The 19,798-nt window shown below is 44.3% G+C and overlaps 1 protein-coding gene across 3 annotated transcripts in view; it reads left to right on the top strand.

Annotated features, from left to right (window-relative positions):
* The window catches only part of SEC23IP (SEC23 interacting protein), a 48,631-nt gene extending 35,721 nt beyond the window's left edge, over nt 1-12,910 (top strand). Inside the window, exons 14-19 of one of the 3 annotated variants that reach the window (XM_084773176.1) lie at nt 788-943; nt 1,459-1,561; nt 2,444-2,629; nt 3,193-3,355; nt 4,101-4,202; nt 12,238-12,910. In XM_084773176.1, coding sequence (XP_084629302.1) covers nt 788-943; nt 1,459-1,561; nt 2,444-2,629; nt 3,193-3,355; nt 4,101-4,182 — 690 coding nt within the window. In that variant the 3' untranslated portion in view covers nt 4,183-4,202; nt 12,238-12,910. Of the gene's footprint in view, nt 1-787; nt 944-1,458; nt 1,562-2,443; nt 2,630-3,192; nt 3,356-4,100; nt 4,203-8,664; nt 9,851-12,237 lie in introns of those variants that run through there. The other 2 variants (XM_084773177.1, XM_084773178.1) reach the window with 2 other exon arrangements.
* The last annotated feature ends 6,888 nt before the right edge of the window (nt 12,911-19,798 follow it).

Below are 19,798 nucleotides of genomic sequence, written 5' to 3'. Positions count from 1 at the left end.
CGAGGCCAGCCTGGTCTACAGAGTGAGTCCAGGACAGTAAGGGCTACACAGAGAAACCCTGTCTGGGGGTGGGGGGAAGAGAGAGAGAGAGGAGAAAAGATAATAAAGAGAAGAACTTTATAAACAGTGTGCTGCCACAGAGATGTCGGTTCTTTTCCTTGAGAGACTTAATGCAAACTATCAATCTCACATAAGCTCCTTTTAACAGATCATTTTCTGACAAGAAATGTGCCTGGTTTCTAAATCACTGTATATCCAAGGATGACCTGAGCTTTCTTAGTCTCCTGACTCCAGCTCTCTAAGGAGAAGACAGAATAGTAATAGAATTAACACAGGATGCTCAAGATCAGAACCCCTCTTTGTGCTGATAAGTGCTTTCTGTGCCCTTGGTTTTCTGTTCTTCACTGTATTGCGTTTGGTGTTGTGAAAATCCCCACATTATAACTGAAGCAGAGGCAAAGACAGTAAGAAACTTGGCTAAGAGCAGATGCAGGCCCAAGTGGGGTGACTGTAGGTTCTGCACTTAGAACCACAGGCAATGTCGTATTTCCGCCCTGAGTTCATCATAGTAGACCTTAGCAGTGGAACAGAGGCTGCCGTGGACTCCAGCGTCCTAAGGAGGAGCTCTTGTCGTGCTCAGCTCACAGCACCTGTTTCTCAGAGGTTCTGTATCTGTATACTTGTGAGCCCTGGGAGCCAGGGCAGATCTAAGAATGTTTGAACATTCAAAGGGTTTTGTACATATGACCTTGGAAAGATGATTCTTTATTGTTATGTTTTTTCTTAGGTTTCTGTTGCTTATAACTCATTAGACTTTGAACCGGAAATTTTCTTTGCCTTGGGATCTCCACTTGGCATGTTTCTCACGATTCGAGGTGTGGACAGGATTGATGAGAACTATCGCCTCCCTACCTGCAAAGGCTTCTTCAATATTTACCATCCGGTGAGCGTTTTGAATTTGCTTTTAAGAAGATGAACGCTCTGTCCTCTTCATCCAGGTAGACTCTCAGGCTCTTACTTGGAGATTGATGGCAGGTGTGATTTGCAAAGCTCTGCCCCTATCCTAAGAATCTGATGACACTTTCCATTTTTGGCTTTTTTTTGGGTTTTCGAGACAGGGTTTCTCTGTGTAGCCTTTGCTGTCCTAGAATTCTGTAGACCAGGCTGGCCTTGAACTCTAGAGATTCTCCTGCCTCCACTGGGCTTAAGACATGTGCCACCACGCCAGTTCTGATGACATTTTTCAATAAGTATTTCTACCAGAAAGCTTTTACTCAAAGGAAAAAAAAAAGTGGTAGTTGCTTTGCTTGCAAAGTGATTTCACCTACAAATCAAAAATCTTGTAATTGCCAGTGTCTGAATAAGGTGTGGAAAAAGTCAGTCTAGCTGTTTGCTTCCCTAACTGTGGCATGTAACTCCAAGTAAGCATTCATGAGTTCCTACTTCTCCTCCTTGCAGCTCGACCCAGTGGCGTACAGATTAGAACCCATGGTGGCTCCAGATTTGGACCTAAAAGCCGTTCTCATTCCACATCACAAAGGCAGAAAGAGGCTTCACTTAGGTAAGAAGCAAATGCTGTGTACAGTCACTGCAGAGCAGGCAGGAGATTAGGTGTTCAAGGTTGTACCTGGTGATAACATGAGTCACACCAAAACAATATTCTCTTGATCCTGTAATCTGTAGTGAATTAGGACAACTTAAAAGAATTATACTACGTGTGATGTCTCTGTGAGTCTGGGCACATGCATGCCACTGTGCACATGTGGAGGTTAGTGCACAGTGTTCAGGAACCAGTTCTCTCTCCATAGTCCTGGCTGCCCTGGAACTCACTATGTAGACCAGGCCTGGCCTTGCACTTACAGAGATCCATCTACCTGCCTCTGCTTTATGAGTGCTGTGATTTAAAGACATACAGCCCCATGTCCTGCTTTTATAGGCATATTTACATTTTTTTCCAGTGAAAACATATAGGATTATGTTTATGTATGAAGTTTGAACTTTTTTTGAGAAAACATTTGTAGGTTTTGGATGGATTAAATTATTGAAAAGAACTGGTTGGGCACATGCTGGTAACCCCAGTGCTCAGGAGTTTGAGATGTGAGGTCATCTTAGACGTGAAGCTCCAAGACCATGTGTCAAAAACGAGCAAACAGAAAGCTAGGTGTGGTAGTGCATACCTACAGCTTTAGCACGTGGGGACTGAGGCAGCAGGATTTCTAGGTTAAGGCCAGCCCTACATAGTGAGGCCCTGTCTCAAAAAACAAAAACAACAACCAACCAAATAAAACCCAACCCAACTAACATTTTATTCTATTGAGGCTTCTTGGTTCTAAGAGGCTCCCTATGATATTAAAGGGAGGAGGAGATCCTTGCCTATCTGGGACATGGTTAACTTTTCGTTTCTGTGGCTAATTAACTTGGTGTGTTATCCGAATCTGTTTAGAGTTGAAAGAAAGCCTTTCTCGGATGGGATCCGATTTGAAGCAGGGCCTTCTCAGCTCTCTGAAAAGTGCTTGGCAGACATTCAATGAGTTTGCTCGTGCTCACACCTCTACTACTCAGTTGCAAGAAGAGTTGGAGAAGGTGGTCAATCAGATCAAAGAGGAAGAAGAAAAGCACGTGGTTGAAGGTAACTTTGATATTGAAGCATTTTCCAGGACAGATGCCAGGGAAGAGCATGATGTTTGTGGGTTGTTGGAGAGTTTTCCTTCCCAGACACCTCACACTGCCTAGACTGCACTGTCAGGTGTGTCTGCTGATGAGTTCTCCCTGCTAGTTGCCTTTCTCTGTGGGTTTAAGATTTTATTTAAATTCTTTGGGCCGAGGTTGATATGAGTTGGGGACTAAGTTTGTATTCAGACTTTGTAAAGGCTTCTCAAGGTCCCCACCCTCGGCTCTCGCTCACCTCTGCTCTTAGCCTTCATGTGCAAAGTCAGCTCATCATGCTTTGAGACTTTCAGAGTCTGTTTCTTTTTTTCTGCGCTGCTCTCACCCTTTCACACGTTCTGTCAGCTGTTGGCTCTCCTCTCTCTTGGGGAACCAGCCCCTCTTCTGTTCTCTGGAGGAACGAGGAGAGAGCCTCCCCAGTAGCTGTATGTGTCAAGCTATATTCATTGAACCCAGAGAGTCAGCTAAAGTCAGAGGATAATGATCGAGTGATTGACTTTGACATTGAATTGATTTAAATTTTAGCAGAAAAGATTGCTGAAAGTCCAGAATTTTCCAAGGATGAGGACTACTTAGGAAAGGTTGGAATGTTAAATGGAGGCCGCCGGATTGATTATGTTCTTCAAGAAAAACCAATTGAGAGTTTTAATGAATATCTTTTCGCTCTTCAGAGTCACTTATGCTATTGGTAAGGATTCTTCACTTTGATTCTCTTGGAAGGGCTTTAGCTAGTACAGTGTTCTCACTGTGGCGAGGGCCCTTCACTAATTGCCTAATTGTGATGTACTTTAGATAGATTCACCCATTGAACTCATACATGGAAAAGCATTTCCCCCTCCTTTTTTTAAACTAAGATTTAGTTATTTATTAAATATACAGTATTCTGCCCGCATCTGTGCCTGCACACCAGAAAAGGGCATTAGATCACATTATAGATGGTCATGAGCCACCATGTGGTTGCTGAGAATTGAACTCAGGACCTCTGGAAGAGTAGTCAGTGCCCTTAACCTCTGAGCCATCTCTCCAGCCTGCATTTCCCTCCTTATGGTTTCGTTTGTTTGTTTTACATTCAAAGTGGAGATACTAAGGAAGTATTGGCTGGCAATTCACATTTTTGATTTGTTAACAGACTTTCTAAATCTGAATAGAATTTGAGTTATCCACAAGGTGGCAGTGTGTCATGTGCCTTTGACTAGAGACCGGTGGCCCTTACATTACTGTGTTCCTAGGGGTGTCTCCTATGGCAGGAGTGTCAGGCCTTCAAAAGCGTTCTGACGTATGTGTCCTCACGCGTACAGTCTTTAAAAGACTGCTCTTGCTCCACTGCTTTGCTGTGGTCTGCCCATCTCAGCTAAAGGAACAGCATATGTGGTGCTTAAATCTGTTGGGTAGATGCTGACACTTACTAATTGTTAAGTGTTGTTTTCTGACAGGGAATCTGAAGATACTGCCCTCTTGTTACTTAAGGAAATTTATCGAACAATGAACATTAGTCCGGAGCAGCCCCAGCATTGAGCGGACTAGCACTTTACCAGGTGAATTAATCGTTGTTAAATGTGTAAGTGCTGATGTTTGTGTTGTTGGAATTTTGGGGTCCCTTCATGATTTTCATATGATAGAGGGAAATTAGATCCTCTTGAGATTTTTTAGTCTCATTAATCAAAGAATTAAGGACTGGACTCAAATGGAATCTCAAGGATAATTTTACTAGTGTTTAAAAGAAAAAGTCTCAGACAGGCATTGGTGGTGCACGCCTTTAATCCCAGCACTGGGGAGGCAGAGGCAGGCAGATCTCTGAGTTGGAGGCTAACCTGGTCTATAGAGTAAGTTCCAGGACAGCCAGAACTACACGAAGAAATCTTGTTTTGAAAAAGCACAAAAAAACTATCCAGATCTAGCTAATGGGCAGCACATTCTCCACAGTTGTGTGGAGAGCAGGGACTGACTCTTTTTTTTTTTTTTAATTTTTTTAAAATTAATTTATTCTTGTTACATCTCAATGGTTATCCCATCCCCTTGTATCCTCCCATTCTTCCCTCCCTCCCATTTTCTCCTTATTCCCCTCCCCTATGACTGTTCCTGAGAGGGATTACCTCCCCCTGTATATGCTCATAGGGTATCAAGTCTCTTCTTGGTAACCTGCTGTCCTTCCACTGAATGCCACCAGATCTCCCCCTCCAGGGGACATGGTCAAATGTGAGGCACCAGAGTACGTGAGAAAGTCATATCCCACTCTCCACTCAAGTGTGGAGACTGTTCTGACCATTGGCTAGATCTGGGTAGAGGTTTAAAGTTTACCGCCTGTATTGTCCTTGGCTGGTGCCTTAGTTTGAGCGGGACCCCTGGGCCCCAGGGACTGACTCTTACATGAACTCTGGTGCCCCCTATTTGACCACTTCCCCTTGGTGGGGAGGCCTGGTGGCACTCAGAGGAAGAATAAGCAGGCTACCAGGAAGAGACGTGTTAGGCTATAATCATGTGGGGGAGGAGATCCCCTTCTGTCACAGACTTAAGGGAGGGAAATAGGGTGAAAGAGGGAGGGAGGGGGGAACGAGAAGATACAAGTGAGGGGATAACAATTGGGATGTAATCTGAATAAATTACTTAAAAGAAAGAGAGAAAGGAAGAAAGAAAGAAAGAAAAGTCAAGTCTCAGGGTAAGGCCAAGCTGTAAGAGGAGAATTGAGGAGAAAAGAGAGGAAAAGGCCATTTAAGCTGGCACAGTGGTCAGATAGGTACATAGCAGAGAAGCTGTAATAAGGATGCTCCAAGGTGCCAGGAGAAAGCATGCTTTGCCTCTGGCCAGCATCTGAAAGAAAGAAACAGGAAAAGGAAAAGTTGTGCCTTTCTGACTCAGGCCAGACCCATGGTGCATAGATGGGGCTGTGCTTGGTGGGGTAGAGGTGGTGGGAGCTGGGGTAGCATTCTAGGAAGAAAAGAAGGCGCAGTTTCTTACTAAAGGAAAAATTATTCTCTGTGTGTCTTTGCATGGCCTAAGGCTAACCCTTCCCAGGCCAGAAACCTGTTCTTTTGAGCAGAAGGAGTTTTCTTTCAACAGCCTTTATTGTGTTAGCCTTCTGAGATCTTTGGTGTGAAGTGGTTCTTTGATACTGTTACAGGTGCTGCTATGTTTTGTTGCTGTTTAAATTCAGAATAGTGATACTAAGGAAGGAAATGGGTTTATAACATATATCTTATTATAAGTTTTCTAGAGTTAGGTGTAGTCCATGTCAGTAATTCTAGAACTTGGGAGCCTTTTTTTTCCCCCCTGAGACAGGGTTTCTCTGTGTTAGCCCTGGGCATCCTGGACTCACTTTGTAGACCAGGCTGGCCTCAAACTTGCAGAGATCTGCCTGCCTCTGCCTCCTGAGTGCTAGGATTAAAGGCGTGCGCCACCACGGCCAGCCCAAACTTGGGAGTCTTGAGGCAGAAGGAGCTCAAGTTTGAGGCTAGTGTGGGTAATATGCTCACCTGTTAACTGAGGCCTGTGTTCTGTGTCCATACAGCCCTGTCTGTGTGGGAATTGTAAGGGATGTTTAGGTGCCTCTGACTTTGGTAGGACACATAAGGAAGGTGATGAGGTCTGCAGTCAGGGGTTCGTCTGAAAGTCAGCCATGCTGTGTGGTCTTAACTGACTTCCTGAGACACCAGGTACTTGTTTTCCTTGCTACATTATGGAGTGTTGAGAGAGAGAGGGAGAGGGAGAGGGAGAGGGAGAGGGAGAGGGAGAGGGGGAGAGAGAGGGGGGGGGGAAGAGAGGGAGAAAGCCAGGCCCATACCTTTAATCCTCACACTCCAGAGGATATAAAGGTCAAAGTCAGCCTGGTTGATATAGGAGTTCCAGGATAGCCAGGACTACTTGGCAGAGGCTGAGGCAGGAGGATCACCATGACTTCAAGGTCAGTGTAGGTCTAGGCACTGAGTTTGTAGCCCATACACTCCAGTGGATGCCTAGCATACATGAAGCCCTGGGCTTGGTTCTTAGTACCACAGAGGAGCCAAGTGTGACAGCCCCACCCATGATAGGACCCCAGGGCCTGAGTGGGTAATCTGGAGGAGAAGCCCAAAGTCAGCGGCTGAGGCCCCGTCTCAGATACACAACCCTACCCCAAACCAGTGAGTTCCAGGCTAGCTTAGGCTTAAAGTGAGACTATATCTCAAACCAAACCAAAGTATTAAAAAAGAAAATAGTAGCTTTCTTTTTTTTTTCAAAGTAAGAAAATTTAAAGCCTCTGAAGGAGTGAGGCCCCAAATCTGAGTTCTAAATTGTCCAGTGAAAAGTAGGTTCTAGAGGGGCTAGAGAGATGGCTCAGTGGTTAAGAGCTCTGTCTGCTCTTCTAAGAAGCCCTGAGTTCAATTCCCAGCAACCACATGGTGGCTCACAACTATCTATACTGGGATCTGATGCCCTCTTCTGGCATGCAGGTGTACATGCAGATAGAGCACTCATACACAAAATAAATAAATCTTTAAAAAAAAAGGTTCTAGAACATTTTATTTTTCTGTTAGTAAATAGTAAGCAAACATTCCCTCTAGCCCCATCCTTATTTTTTGAATTATTTAAAGATTTATTTTACTTTTTAAAATTGCTCATGTGTCCATATGTGTGCATGTACCCATGTGTGCTGGTGCATGTGCCTGAGCAGGCCAGGGTATCAGATCCTCCTACACCTGGAGATATGGGTAGGTGGCCGGGAGCCGCCTTATGTTAAGTGCTGGTACCCAGACCAGGTCCTCTGCAGGAGGACATGTGCTCTTAACTGCTGAGCTGTCTTTCCTGCCCTTCTCATTTTAAAGAGCTAACCAGTTTTAGTGAGATTCCCTTACAGAGTTTTTCCTATGCAAGCATTTATATATTTTAAAAGAAATCGTTCATTATTCATTCAGTATTGTTTTGCTATTGGATATCATATCTAGGGGTCCATATTAGCACTTGCAGATCTTTTTTATTCTTTTTAATGGCAGCATATAGTTGTTTGAATGGCTATAGTCTATTTAGGTAGTTTCCTGTTTTGAACAATTAGACAATTTCCATTGGCTACAGACACCAGGTTTTGGCTGGGGAGAGTGGTAAACCAGATTGTATTTTCACCTTCAAGGGGTCCCCTTTCCATGGGGTGTAGGTTGACAGTGAAGTTGCAGGACAGTTGCAAAAGCCAGTGTTGGTAGGTTTGATGGGAGGAGGATGCAGGAAGTGACGGTGTGATGGGTCATCCGTTGGGAAAGACTGGGTTGATGGTATATAAGCTGAATTTTGGGTAGAAGAAGGTGAGCAACCGGGCGCACACCTGTAATCCAGCAGTTGGGGAGGCAGAGGCAGGCAGATCTCTGTGAGTTCAAGGCCAGAAGCAAAGATGAGCACATGCGAATGTTGGGGAGCAGCTGCTGCAGCGCCCTGCTGTGGCTGAGGGCAGAAAGCAGACTACGCAAGCTGGAGCATCAGAGATGGCTGAGGAAGAGGCAAGGGAGGTCTTGGGAACTGACACTTTATTTGATCCCTATTTGAAATGGAAGTTTTATTCAAAATGGCTTCAGGTTGGGTCCTTCTTACCATAGCTTTACATGCTTTTTGCCTGTTACTGACTTGAGATAAAGCCCTGAGGAGCACTGTTAGATCTAGAATATTACACGTTTTGACAGCTTTCTGATCTGTTGTTATTGTTCAGTTGGTCTTCATACTTATTGTAAAATTGCCAGTTTTTCTGATCCCTTGCCAACACTATTTGCTGTTTTTGAGTTTTTGTCAATTTCTTGCCAGAAATTGCCGAGTCACCATTTTGCTTATGTCTGCATTACTAGTGAACTTGAGTAGTGTTAGTGTATTTAACTGCCCAGTTCCATTTCTTTGCCAGTTGCCTCTTGTTGATCTCCTTGCATTTTTCTGGAGGTATGGGGTAGGGACATGTGTATGCAAACCATGGAGATAGGCTAGAAGGGCACAGCTGTTACTGAGAGGTTGTGAAGTCGCTGAGGCTTTAAGGCTCTCTTGTCGTTACAGGACGTCCCAGCACGAGTGTCATGCTGTGCAGCTCTTGTTGGCTAATCCCTTTCTGCATCTGTGATGGATAACAGAAAAGTGACTCAGCCACAGTTACCTACACAGTCCTCAGATGTAGGGATTCATCTTAAAGGCACAGAACAGAAAGATACTGAAAAAAAAAATCAGTACCACATTTGGGAAGTATTGAAGAAAAACTACAACCATAAAGTGATGCTGTGCAAAATTCTCAGATCTGCTTTGTTTCATAGTTATCAAAATTAAGTGTATCCTAATGAAGAGATATTTGTAGCATGCAAATGGTTATTTCTATTTCTTAAAACTATTGTTAATGGGCTATTAAACATATTTTTCTTTGTATTAACTCAATATGTTATTTTCCTTTAAATATGGACTTCTTGAGAAACGATAGTAACATGATTTTTAAGAAACTTAGGCTAGGCTGGGTGTGTGGCACACGCCTGTAATCCTAGCACTCAAAAGGCAGAGGCAGGCGGATCTCTGAGTTCGAGGCCAGCCTGGTCCTGGACAGTCAGGACTACATAGTGTGAAGACACCTATACTGTCCTTTAGATGTGACTGCTCTGGGTTGCCCTGATGCAGTTGTTTCTGCTTGTGACAAGGCAGTACCAAGCCTCCTCATCCCAAGCTGACCTGAGCTATGATGAAGCCGAGTGCCATCACCAAGAGCCTAATTGCAGAAGGAATAAAGCACTTTTCCCCCCAGAAATCTTGTGATGATTTGACCTGTCCACATCCTCTGGGAGATGAACAAATGCCAGCTTTCATTGTGAGCAAAAGTTTCTGTGCCAGCACTCAACGACTGAGGTCCAGTTAACGTGAGAGCCAAAGTGGAAGCTTTTGTTCTTTCGGTTTAATTTTACTTGCACCAAAGTGTTTGGAAGGATGAATTTACTGCATGTGGGATGTAGAGCTGCTTGTGACGACTGCGCTGTCGCATCATCTTGTTTACTATAAACTCTGATGTTTTCTCTAACGTTTCCTAACAGACATGGGAGTGCTGGTTTCCTTTTTTGTTATATAGCAGAAACATTTTATGTCGTTTACATGGTTCTCATGGAACATGGAATTTTTTTGAAAGCAACATATAGTACACATTTTTGTGTATGTATTCTAATCGGTATGAATAAAACAGTAACCTCAGCGTTCTTTTTTAAGCTGCAAAGTGTTGTTTCTCACCCTTTTTTAAGGTGTTCCCTTTGTCACCGTGCGGCCTCTGAGTGGTTAATTAGAAGAGGAAGATTTAGAGCAGTGGTTCTCAGCCTGTGGGCCTAGGCCATTTGTGGGTCACATGGTCCTTTCACAGGGGTCAATACCAGGTACCCTGTGTATCAGGGTATATTACGATTCATAACAATAGCAAAATTATAGTTATGATTTAGTGACAAAATAATTTTGTGGTTGGGGTTACTATAACATGAGGAACTGACTGTATTAAGGGGTCACAGTTTTAGGAAAGCTGAGAACCACTGGTGTAGAGCTTCCTTTGACCCCAGGCGACACAGTGTCCAGTCTCCTCATTGTCTGCTGAGGACGCAACATTAAATGTCTGTGCCTGTCCCTACCAGGGAGGAGCATTGATTCTCTCTGCCCTTTGTATCTCTAAGCCTGGACAGTTAATTTTCACTTAGTTTCCATATGACTCCCAAAACTGGCAGAATAAGGGCAAAAAGAGGTTCCTGATGTGTATTTTAATAAAATTTATTTAGCTTTTCCAACTTGAAACAAGTTTGAGTTGTATTATTCTGCTTGTGTCTTGTGAGTCTTGGGCAGAGAGGGACATTTGGAGCTAGAAGTCCATGCCAGCCGAGTGCCTCTTGTTTCACTTCACTTTAGAAGTTGGAGCAAAAAGTAGACAACTTCGGTGAGCTCGCCTGTCACAGTTTTCTATCACTGTCTCTCTCTTTTTTGTCCCCTCTAAGACAGTGTATCATGTAGCCCAGGTCGGCCTTAACCTCGCTTTGTATTTGAGGATGACTTTGAAACTCTGGTTCCCCTGCCTCTCCCAGATGCTAGGATTACAGGTGTGTGTCTCTACACCTGCTTTATGCAGTCCTGGGGATCCAACCCAGTTCCTGATGGTACCGGACAGGCACCAACCCAACTGAGCGACACCCCAGCCCCGTCACTGCTCCCTGCGTCTTGGGACTAGCATCTTGTGTGCATTGAGCCTCAGTCTTTGCTGCTGAGTAAGGTGCTTATCAGACATCTATTAGGGGAATTAAAAAAAAAAATCAGGAGCATAAAGTCAAGTGACATTGGAAGAGATCCTGGAGGGTCACCTAGACGAGTGGTTTGCATACCTCGAAAGGGGTGGAGCCCTTTTCAAGTACAGATGGTTCAAACTGTAAACAAGGTGAGGACACTACTGGGCACTGGGGCCTCCTTTCGCTCCCCAGCCCCTCAGATGATGCTCATTTCCCTCGGGTGAGGAAGGACTTCTCTAGTCATCTCAGATGTGTTTCCTGTGTACAGTTTGTGACAAAAACTTTAAAGAGTAGGCATTTGAAGGTGAACATCATCATAAAATCATGGTGGACAGCTGTGGATCATATTCACACTCATGTCTGCGATGATAGCAAGTGGTTTTCTAAGCCTGATGCTTGAATCCAGACAGACATGTTCTCTCAAAGCCAGACTGATGAACAAAAAACAAAAAGGGACCCAAGACTGGTTGGTCATGCCTGTATCCCAGCACTTGGGAGGACTGCCTGAGACACGGAGTGACATCCTGCCTCAGAAACAAAAGGGACACATAATGAGAGCATTTGAGATAAGTATGCTTTCTAGAAGGTAGGATCCATGTAAAGCCTTAAAAGGACATTAGAGAGCAGGTGACCCTACTTGGCATAGATGTTATTCTGACTGTGGGACATGCTGGAGATCAGGACTGTTGCCTGATTATAGGGCATACCTGAGATCAGGACTGTTGTCTGACTGTGTGCGGCATGCCTGAGATCAGAACAGTTGTCTGACTGTGTAGGGCATGTTGGAAGTCAGGACTGTTGCCTGACTGTGGGATGTGCTGCCCAACAAAGCTGCCATGGCTGCCCTGTGTTTGTATCGGCATTGTTGACAGCATCTGACGGAGGCATCTGGCTGTTATAGTGTGTTCCCCTAGTGTTCAGCAGGCACTTGTTTGTGGGGTTTGATTTCCCTTGTACATCTTATCAGTTGGGAGAAGGGTGAATGGCTTCTCCTGGTGCTGCTCAGCTAGGAGTCTGGTGCTTGAGTGACAGCAGAGAGAGGCTTTCTGTGCCCACAGAAGCCTCCAAGGAGGGACAGGGCTTGGGCATGTGCAGCACGTGGGTGAAGGTAAGCACGGTGCGCGGGACTGTGTGAGTGGGGCTGGTCTTTGTGTGCCTCCCTTGGTGCAGTTTAGGACTTTAACAAAGCACCTTTGGGTAATTTAGTTACTGTGCCCTGATACTTTAGACTCATTTTGGGGTAAGGATCAAGAGGGGACTTTATTTTCTGTCCCAAAATTCTGTTCTCTTTTCCTTATTTCCTGGTTTAAGTCTGTCCTGTAAATTTTCCTCATTGACTCCACAGAGCACTTTGAAATAACTTCACATTGTCACCAGCGGTGGGAGAGAGCGAGAGAGTGTGGGCCCCTTACGAATGCTTGGTTTGTCATGCCCCAGATCCAGCTGAGAACGCATGCTCAATACTACAGTGTGTCTTAAACATCTCACCGCATCTTCAGCATCTGACATGACAGGGCCACATCAAACAGGCCAGCGTCTTATCAAGGTTACGTCTCTGGGGTGGTGGGCACGTGCACTTGGTGGTGAGCTGCCATTCAGGCGCATGGATGGACTCACCCACCATGGTTTCCTCCTGTTCCCTGCATATGAATGTCTTGGTGTTAAAAGACTGACCTGGCATGTGTACCCATAGTTGAAAGTATGGGACATTATAATGAATCCTCACATGCCCTCCTCGTGTCAGTGGTGGTCAAGTTTTTAGAAGAGGGAGGGAAGGTGCATCCCAGAGCTGTGCCAGCCCTGAGGTGAGGTGGAACCGGCAACATCTGAAGAGATACAGTGTGTGAAATGTAAAAAGACATCTCCCAGCCCTGTGTAGGCTTTGAACCTTTCAAACCTGTTTTCTAACACTATGTAACATTTACGTAATTCCTGATTGTTTCATGGTTCTTCTTGCTGTAGGTAGATTTTTGTATAGATGTGTAATGATATAAATGTAAAAAAATTTTAAAACTCTATTTTATTTGTGCTTCTTTAATACCTAAATCTCCCTTCCAACTCACCTACCCTAGACAGGAGAGAAGAACAGTTAATGGGGACAGGAGAAGTAGACATTTTTAGATTCAGTTCCTTGGAGCAATTTCACTCCATAGTCAGCAGGATTCCAGCAGACCCATTAAATAGCAAACCAGCAATTCAGCAGAAGCGACTGCAACTGCAGCAGCCGGAACCTGGAGCAGCAGCCCGAACCTGAAACTTGCAAGTGTTCTTTAGAGCATTTCTAGGAGCATCTCGAAGTGGAGCAATGAACAGCCAAACAATAGGAAATGATGCCAGAACCAGAAAGCCAAGCCTCTGGTTTTGGGCATGTATAAATATATCTCCTCTCATAGTTTGTACTAGGATGTTTATCAGTTGGCAAAGACCATGCCCTGGAAAGAGGCAGTTCCTCTTCTAGTGGACAAACACCACACATTCTCTTACAAGTCTGTTTCCAATGGACAAACACTGCACACTCTCCTACAAGTCTGTTTCACATCCCACACTTGAGATCAAAACAAACACATGTTTACATCCACTACAGCCCCAAGTACAGTCATGTCTGTGGCCACATTCCATCTTGTTGAAGAAGCACAGTCTGGAACTCTGGAAAGAGCTTGCTTTTCTGCACCTTCCAAACCTGAGCCCAGGCATTTCCCTGGAGCCTCCTGTCTTTTCTCCAGAGTAGACTGACTGGTCAGAAGTGTCAAGCTGTGGTATTCTGAAAAGCACCAGGATGCTGCTGTTCCCAGTGTTGCTCCCTGGAGTAGAGATGGACAAGGGGTGCTTACTGTCTTTCAGACACTGCCAGCTGAATGTTTGCAGAAGTCCAGATGGGACAGGCAGCGTCTTCCAGAGGAGGTATGGAGGATGTGCTTGCTAGATTTGTATCAACTTGACACAAACTGACCCATCATCTGAGAGGAGGGAGCCTCTGTTGGGAAAATGCCTCCAAAGATCAGGCTCCTGGCCAGCCTGTAGAGCATTTTCCTAATTAGTGATTGATGGGGGAGGGCACAGCCCATTGTGGGTGGGGCCACTCCCTGGCAGGTGGTCCTGGGTTCTATAAGAAAGCAGGCTGTAACGGAGGGGATAACCATTGAGATGTAAAATGAATAAATTAAAAAAAAAAAAAGCTGAGCAAGCCATGGGGAGCAAGCCAGTAAGCAGCACGCCTCCATGGCCTCTGCATCAGCTCCTGCCTCCAGGTTCCTGTCCTGTTTGGGTTCCTGTCCTGACTTCCTTCAGTGATGAACAGCGATGTGGAAGGGTGAGCCCTATAAACCCTGTCTTCCCCAGTTTGCTTTTTGGTCATGGTGTTTTGTTGCAGCAATAGAAACCCTGACTGAGACAGGCCCACAGGAGCTGCTGCCGTGCCCAGGACCACTCTTGGGATTGACGGCAGAAGAAAGTGTGCTTACAACTGAAAAATCAGAATAAAGGGGTACTCTGCTACAAGCATGTCTTTCAAGTACTTGCAAATTCCCTGTTTCAGTTTTTACAAGCACCTAGCCAGTCAGAGCCCATTTCTTTCTTCATAAGCAAAAATCTTCTCAAAGAGTAACTTTGGAATAAAAGGTAAGGAAATACGAATTATAAGTTGTTTTTGCCTTAATACTTTTTTCTTTTTGGTCTTAGGGAGATTAAAAGCCTCCTGTTAATGAAGATCCTTTAATACTGTTTTGAACAGGATGTAACTATTAACACAAATTCCCTTTGAACTGAAGAGGAAGAATAAATGCGAGACATTCTATTTGTCCTTAGGGTATAGGAAATATTCATAGTAGCCAAGTGTTGGAATTAGCCTAAGTGATCATCAATGGATGATAAGATCTATACCTTGACCTTGGCTTCCACATGTATGCACACAGAGGAAACATTCACTCACACACATAGGAATATGTATGCCCGTGCACATGCACATGTCTAGAAGATAAGTGTAGGAAGTGTCCCTAGCCTGTGTCCCCCAGCCCTGAGCTCTTGGTAGCCACTGCAAAAGGTTGATCCTCCATTCTTGCTTCACCTTCCTGCTTCCATCTGCTCCTGGTCATCATGGCCTGGGTCTGACTGCATGTATCCTGAACCGCTGTCCTCCTCACTTAGCTGTGTAGCCTGCCTTGGCTTCCTTGTTCTGGCTGGGTATAGAGTCTGGTGTCCTTGGTCCACATTTTTTTTCTTCTTGCTTTCCTCCCCAGCTTTTTTCTGGCCTTGCTTTATATTCATTTGCATAAAGCAAGCTAAGTTACCTACTTTATTCTTTTCCCTCAAAGCGCGTGAAGGGGGAGACAATCCCCACAGTTCCCAGAAAAGGCTCTTTAGGCCCTTCCTCTCTTCTTCCTTGGCACTTACAGATCTCCTCTGTTATAATTTCCTCAACCTAGCACTCCTCCCCGACCCCCAAAACAAAATGAGAACAGTGGTATGAAGGAGTTTGTCACAGTTCTGGAGGGGACACAGGACTGTCATCAGTGAGCTAAAGAAAGCATACAAATAATATGTTGCCTTCCAGTGCCTATGCTACAGCTTGTGCCACATCTGACGACAAAGAAGATTCCTCTTCTAGAACATTCTGTCACCTGGTGGGGTGGTACATATACATTCATTTCAAGGATTTTACACGTTTTACTTTGTTTGAACGAGATGCTGTCACAGAGCTGTTTCCCGTAGAAAGACTTAAACCTGTCATGGGTTGGGTGAGAAATGCCCGCCCTCATCTCAGGTCCTCGGTCGTTGGTGCTGTTGGGGAAGTTTAGATAAAGTAGCTTTGATGAAGAAGGAAGTCGATGCTGAGTCATGGGTAGGTTTAGATATTAAATGACTCCTGCCACTTCTAGCTCACTGTCTGCTTTGAAGACCAGCACTCTTAGCTTTCTGCTCCCTCTGCCATGCCTGCTGTTAGCTGTCATGACTCCCAGCCACGACAGCCTCTTACTCCTATGGAACCGGAAGCCAGAAGAAATTCACCCTTCTGTAAGTTGCCTTTGGTCTTGGCGTTTTATCACCATAAGTCGTCAGCTTTAACTGCTATCAAATACCATGAGCTTTGCGTTGGTGTTAGAACTTAACTTTCTGTTGCTGTGATAAATACCATTACCAAAATCAACTTGGGAAGGAAAGGGTCTTTTCATCTTACAGATTACATCAAGGCAAGCCAAGACAGGGACTCAAGGCAAGAGCTGAGGCAGAAACCATGGAGGAAAGCTGCTTGCTGACTTGCTCCCAGACTCACAGTCAGCTACCTTTCTCCCTGTCTATGTAGTCCAGATCTACCTGCTTAGCGATTAAGTAAGCGATTAGGATTGTGATGGGCTAGACTCCCCTGATCAATTTGTTTAAGAAAATTGAGGCCAGGCCATGGTGGTGCACGCCTTTAATCCCAGCACTTGGGGAGACAGAGGCTGCCAGATATCTCTGAGTTTGAGGCCAGTCTGGCCTACAGAGTGATTCTTGGATAGCCAGGGATACACATGGAGAAACCCTGCCTCAAAAAAACCAACCCAAACAACCAAACCAACAGAGAAAGAGAGAGAGAGAGAGAGAGAGAGAGAGAGAGAGAGAGAGAGAGAGAGAGAGAGAGAATGAGTTGTGCACAGACATGGCCCATAGGCCAATCTGATGGAGGCAATTTCTAAATTTGAGGTCCCTTCTTCCCAAATGTGTCAAGTTGACAAACAAGATTAGCCATCACAGTTGGTGACCTGAGACTCAGGGGACAAGTGTTAGGATGAGCAGCTCTGAGTCCTTTGGCTGGGCTCCAGCTGATGGATCTGTGCAGAGAATCAGGTCCGTCTTTGTGCTGTGTTCTGGTGGTCAACCTGTTGCTGCTGTCTCACAGGCTAAGGTAAGAACACCAGCCTCTCCTCCTTGGCATATCTGAAAGTTCAGGAAGGAACGCTGTGCTGAGTTGCAAGAGTAGTCATGTGCAGTAACTGGAACTAAACTTCCATTTTTTAAGACCCAGAGAGATGAGTATGTAAGACTTTTATCTTAGAGCTTTTGTTGAGATTTGCACAGTGAAAATTCATAATCAGATTAAAAGAGGTCAGTTTGTTTAAGTTTCAGATTTTTGTGCCGTCTCTTGTGCTCTTTTTCTTCTCTTACTTTGTCTTGTCCAACTCCAATGTGACAGTTTTTGTTTTATGTAATTAATTTTATTTTGATATATTTTACTATCATCCTTTATAAACCTTTTTTTTTTCTCCCTAATGAGAGACAGAAAGGAAGTAGATTCAGATGGCAATGGATGTGATGGGAAACTTTGAGAAGTAAAGTGGGGGGCGATCATAATCAGGATATATTATTGAGAAAACAAATCTATTTTCAATAAAAAGGAAACAAAAAGGGGGACTGGCAAGTGTTGTAGTTACTGAGCCATGTCTCTATGCCCCTTAAAGCAAATTTTTAAGTTTAATTCAATGTAAGGAAGAAATGTTTAAAATTGACATTTTTTTCTTTTTTTTTTTTTTGTTTTTTTTGTTTTGTTTTGTTTTTGGAGGCAGGGTTTCTCTGTGTAGCCTTGACTGTCCTGGACTCACTTCGTAGACCAGGCTGGCCTCGAACTCACAGTGATCCACCTGCCTCTGCCTCCCGAGTGCTGAGATTAAAGGCGTGTGCCACCACTGCCCGGCTAAAATTGACATAAATGTGAAAAAAGTTCATTTTTAAGAAAACAAAAATAAATTTATTTATCTTTGCAGTACTGGAGAATGGAACCTGCTAGGCTGATTTCTAATTTCTAGAATTAAGTCTCCCATATGTTCAGATGTGGGAGAAGTTACTTCCAAGGTTTTCTTACAGTGAAATTTAGGCAAATTAACGTGAAAAGGACATGAAAGATCAATTCAGTGGAAAGTCTAGGAAATTAAAGAAAGTGCTCACCTGTATCACTTGCCTCAGTATTATAATCAACCTTTTAAAAAGAGAGGTTATGCCAGTTAGTTTTTTGTCAACCACACACAAGCTAAAGTGATTTAGTGAGGATCTACAACTGAGAAAATGCCTCCATCAGATTGCCTGTAGGCAAGACTATATCTTGATTAGTGTTTGGTGTGGGAGGGCTCAGCCACCGAGGGTAGTACCACCCCTGGGCAGATGGTCCTGGAGTATATTAGGAAGCAGGCTGAGCTCGTGCCGTGAGGTACAAACTAGTAAGCACCATTTCTTCCGTGACCTCTGTTTCAGTTCATGGCTCCAAGTTCATGCATTGAGTTCCAGCCCTGACCTCCCTTTATGATGAACAATAATAAACTGTAAGCTAAAATAAACCCTTTCCTCCTGAAGTTGTTCTTGGGTCTGATGTTTTATCATAAAAATAGAAACCCTAACTAAGATGGGAATGGGGTCATGATTATATTTGAGGTCCCTTGAATGAGAGGAAATACATGCCTGGCACTATATGTATCTGCTACTGTGACTTGGGATATATTACCTAAAGAGGACTCTTCTAATGTTTTGATATGTATGTATGTATGTATGTATGTATGTATGTATGTGTGTGTGTATACCCACAGACTAGTATAGCCTGGCTTTCATCAGAGAAACCTCTTTATCATTGAGCAGCACTCTAAACAAGGACTCATAACTAGTCAAACGCTGAGAATAAGAGGTTGCCCCCAAGTGGGATGTCTCTATCACTCCTTTAGAGCCTCAAGGAACATCACAAAAGAGGAGCTGGAAAGGCTGTGGGAAGGGAAGGATGGGAGGAAGAAGATGGATATGGCATAGCTGTTGCAGTTCTGAATACACAGTCTACATGAGGCTTGGGAAGGGGGCGGGGAGGAGTAGGGGAGGAGGACACTACTTGGGAAGAAGGGGCAGCAGGCGTTTGAGGGGAATATGAGAGTGCAGTGGAGCGTGTGTAAATGTATGATACTATAAGATTTTATTTTTTATTTTTAAATATAAAATATTTTTATTTAAAAATGTTTATTAGTTCTTTGTAGTGTGATTTGGTTTGTGTGCCTGGACCTCTAAAGGACCCTATGATCTTTGGTGTAGGTTGGCTCTTGGACTTCTGGAACAGGAGAACTATAAAAAGCCAGCAGAGGCTGAGAGAGATTGAGTAGGGTCCAGCTGGCAGATGATAGGGTCAGAGAAGTTAGTTGATACAGGAAGAAAGAAGGTTGAGTAGGATTAGAGTAGGGTCAGAGGGCAGGGTTACAGTAGGGTCAGAGGGTGGGGTTACAGTAGGGTCAGAGGGTGGGGTTACAGTAGGGTCAGAGGGTGGGGTTACAGTAGGGTCAGAGGGCGGGGTTACAGTAGGGTCAGAGGGCGGGGTTACAGTAGGGTCAGAGGGCAGGGTTAGAGAGGACAGTTGGTTCAGGAAGAAAGAAGATTGAGTAAGGCTACAGAAGAGAAATTGAACCGAGTGAAAATAGGAGACAGTTGGGTTGGGATAACAGAGTGAGAAGCAAGGACAGTTGGTCTGACAGTTGAGCCAGGAGAAGCTCAGGTAAGCCAGAGAAGATATTTTTGGGAGACAGGAGAAGAACCCATTAAGAACCCACAAAGAAGAGAAGAGAACAGACATAAAGCTATATTTGCCACCCAATGTTTATAAAAAATGAAACATTAAAAGACATGTGGCTACACAGAACCAGAGGTTTGATTTCAAGTACCATAGGTACCACAGGTAGGAAAAGGAGGGATGGACACTTCATTTCAAAAAGCCAACAGGGTGTTTGCTGAAGTTGTTGGGACACCCTTTACATTGTTTTTAGCAGCAGGTTTTTTTTTTTAAAGATGTATGTATGTATGTATGTATGTATGTATGTATGTATGTATATATGTATGTATACAGTGTTGTGCCTGCATGTATACCTACAGACCAGAAGAGGGCATCTGATCACATTATAGATGGTTGTGAG

Source organism: Acomys minous, assembly GCF_964271855.1.
Source record: "Acomys minous genome assembly, chromosome: 2".
NCBI lineage: Eukaryota > Metazoa > Chordata > Mammalia > Rodentia > Muridae > Acomys > Acomys minous.
This window is presented reverse-complemented; position numbering and strand designations above follow the sequence as displayed.